The sequence below is a fragment of the Acomys minous genome, assembly GCF_964271855.1.
Source record: "Acomys minous genome assembly, chromosome: 16".
NCBI classification, from domain to species: Eukaryota; Metazoa; Chordata; class Mammalia; order Rodentia; family Muridae; genus Acomys; species Acomys minous.
In genome coordinates, this window is record NC_140498.1 from 71,804,943 (window position 1) to 71,808,035 (window position 3,093).

Consider the following 3,093-nt stretch of genomic DNA (forward strand, 5'->3'; position numbering starts at 1 on the left):
GGAACTCACTTTGTAGACCAGGCTGGCCTCGAAATAAAAAGTGTGTGTGTGTGTGTGTGTGTGGTGTGTGTGTGTGTGTGTGTGTGTGGTGTGTGTGTGGTGTGTGTGTGGTGTGTGTGGTGTGTGTGTGTGTGTGTGTGTGTGTGTGTGTGTGTGTGTGGTGTGTGTGTGTGTGTGTGTGTGTGGTGTGTGGTGTGTGTGTGTGGTGTGTGTGTGGTGTGTGTGTGTGTGTGTGTGTGTGGTGTGTGTGTGGTGTGTGTGTGGTGTGTGTGGTGTGTGTGGTGTGTGTGTGTGTGGTGTGTGTGTGTGTGTGTGTGGTGTGTGGTGTGTGTGTGGTGTGTGGTGTGTGTGTGGTGTGTGTGTGGTGTGTGTGGTGTGTGTGGTGTGTGTGTGGTGTGTGTGTGTGTGTGTGTGTGGTGTGTGGTGTGTGTGTGTGTGGTGTGTGTGTGTGTGTGTGTGTGTGTGTGTGTGTGTATGGGTGACCTAGGGACTCACACAGGGCGGAAGAGGTTGTAGAGTTTCTGAAGCTGGAGCCGCACGTGGTTGTGAGCCACTTAACATAGGGACTGGGAACTCAACTCAGGTCCTCTGGGCGTCATCGTGAACAGCAGTGAGCGCTCTTGTCTGCTGAGACAATATGAGCCCAGCAACTTTTGCAAACTTATTTTTATTCAGCCTACTTATTTGCCTTTCCAGACGTTTTAGGACAAACTTACCAACTGAAACGCCATCACAGGGGAGGCCAAGGTAGGAGTATGTGTTCTAGGATAGCCTGAGCTACATAGCTGAACCCTATCCTCCCCACCATAAAAGACGTTTTGGGTTACACCTGCAACTCTTCCTGAGGTTTCCCCTAAAATTTTCATTAAATATATAGATCAACTTGGAGCGAACTGATGTCTAGAATGTCAAAACTTTCCATTTCAACATAAACCCTAGAGACTAAGGTTGTAGCTCAGTAGACGGTGCCTGCTAATCCCAGCGCTCATAAGGTGGAGGCGGGGGGGGGGGGGGGGGATGTGAAGTTCAAGGTTATCTCTGGCTACTCAACAGGGAGCAAAGTTCTGTTTCCAGCCTTCAATAAGATTCTGCCTAGGTAAGTGGCCTGAAGGCGTAGTGCGAGGACCCAAACACAGACTTCACTCATTTCCAGAGGAAACTGTCCAAAGGCGTTACCAACCTGGGCAGAGAGCCAGGTCCCCAACAACTTGAAGGGGCTAGGAACCCGAGGACTGTAGTCCCCGTCCCTTCCGCCAGGGGGCGGCACGTCGCCGGTGGCGGGGAGCAGCCTGAGTTTGCAAAGGGAGAAGACAGCTGAAAGGTGTGGCGGGAAGCTGCGAACGCTTGGCACCTAGCGTGAGTCCCTGGCCGCCGAGGGAGGAGCCCAAGGTGGACATCCGGCCTTAACTCGATACCTTCGATCTCCGCGCCCCGGGCTCCCAGGACCTCGGGCGGGAAGAGAGCCGTGTCAATTCCGCAGTTCACAAGTGCTATGGATGCGGATTCCAGACTTGCCTTGCTGACCCGGGGCGCTGTCCCAAACCCCCCTTCCCAAGCCTGCAAGAACCACTTCCCGCCTGGATCCTCGAGTCCCGCCCTGAGGGGGGTGGGACTTGGAAAAAATCAGCACCACGCCCCTCTTGGCTCCGCCTCTATCGATTAGTCCCGCCTTCTGACAGCTAACCCTGCCCTCCAAAACCTTCCTCAAGTCTCGCGAGATTTAAATGCCCCTTGCGCACGCGCACAAGGAAAGGGTTGGGGGCGGGGAGAACGGAGGCCTAGAGGACCACGAGCTGATCGGTTCCGGCTTGGGAGCGGGGACGCGCGTGCGCAGTACTAGCCCTTTTTTTTTTTTGCGGGAGCGACTGTCCGGCGTTCCTGACCCGATCGCTTCTCCGTTCTTTTTCTGAGTGTCGTGGACAGTGGCGTCTACTTGGATCGGTCGGCGAGGCTCAGGCGAGTGAAGGGCACTGTGGAGCGGAGAAGGTAGGCGTGGAAACGCCGGGAATGGGAACCACGTGATGAATGAATTAAAACTGGGAGTGGAGAAAGCGGAAGTGGAGGGGATTGAGAGGCTGGGAAGGAAGAGGGGCGTGGAGGGCGCCCCCTTCTGGTTGCACCCCTTAGAAAGCTGGGCAAGAAAGGATTCTCTTGTTATCCGCCCCCCGACCCCCCAATCTAGTTCCTTCTCCGTGTCGGGACTCAGAGCATGGCAGAGAACAGAGAACCCCGCGGTGCCATCGAGGCTGAGCTGGACCCCGTGGAGTACACCCTTCGGAAACGACTTCCCCACCGCTTGCCCCGGAGGCCCAATGACATTTATGTCAACATGAAGACTGATTTTAAGGCCCAGCTAGCCCGCTGCCAAAAGCTGCTGGACGGAGGCACCAGGGGCCAGAACGCATGCACCGAGATCTACATTCATGGCTTGGGCCTGGCCATAAACCGCGCCATCAACATCGCCCTGCAGCTGCAGGCAGGCAGCTTTGGGTCCCTACAGGTGGCTGCCAATACCTCCACCGTGGAACTGGTGGATGAGTTGGAGCCAGAGACTGACTCTCGAGAGCCACTGACTAGGATCCGGAACAACTCCGCCATCCACATTCGGGTCTTCAGGGTCACGCCCAAGTAATTGCAGGGAAGCTGACTTTTCACCCACCGACTCCTTTGCGCACACACATCAGGCTCCGGATGTGGTTGTTAAGGTTTCTGGTGGTTCTGAGTTCGGTCGTGGACCTCTTAGTGGAGACTTATAAGACAAGACCCGTCCCCTCAGCCTAGAGTCGGAGAAGAGAATCTTCCTTGTCCTGTATAATAAAAGTGTCACGTTGTGTTGGTGCCAGGCTTCCCAGGCCCTCTGCCTCCTTGTGTAATTCCGTGTGTACTTGAATAGGGACGGTAGGAAACTTTACCAGTATTTAGACACAGGAAACGAGCCCACATTAGACTACAGTGTAACACAGTAGCTTAATAGATACAGAGTGAGCTTGGGAAGCTTGGAGCTAGCTGCAGCCGGGATGTGTCAGGTTCCTCTCAATGGTTCCCAGGCTTGGGGAAAGAGGCTTAAAGGTGAAGGAAGTGGGTTGTGGATGT

General features: G+C 54.8%; 1 protein-coding gene across 1 annotated transcript; it reads left to right on the forward strand.

Moving 5' to 3' along the window:
- The first annotated feature begins 1,512 nt into the window (after nucleotides 1–1,512).
- POP7 (POP7 homolog, ribonuclease P/MRP subunit) lies at nucleotides 1,513–2,837 on the forward strand. The gene is made up of 2 exons (XM_084763455.1): nucleotides 1,513–1,986; nucleotides 2,183–2,837. The coding sequence occupies exon 2, from the start codon at nucleotides 2,210–2,212 to the stop codon at nucleotides 2,630–2,632; it is 423 nt and encodes a 140-aa protein (XP_084619581.1). The 5' UTR covers nucleotides 1,513–1,986; nucleotides 2,183–2,209; the 3' UTR covers nucleotides 2,633–2,837.
- Nucleotides 2,838–3,093: the final 256 nt, after the last annotated feature.

Coding starts and splice junctions, on each gene's coding strand:
- POP7 (XM_084763455.1), top strand. CDS start 2,210: ATGGCAGAGAACAGAGAACCCCGCGGTGCCATCGAGGCTGAGCTGGAC.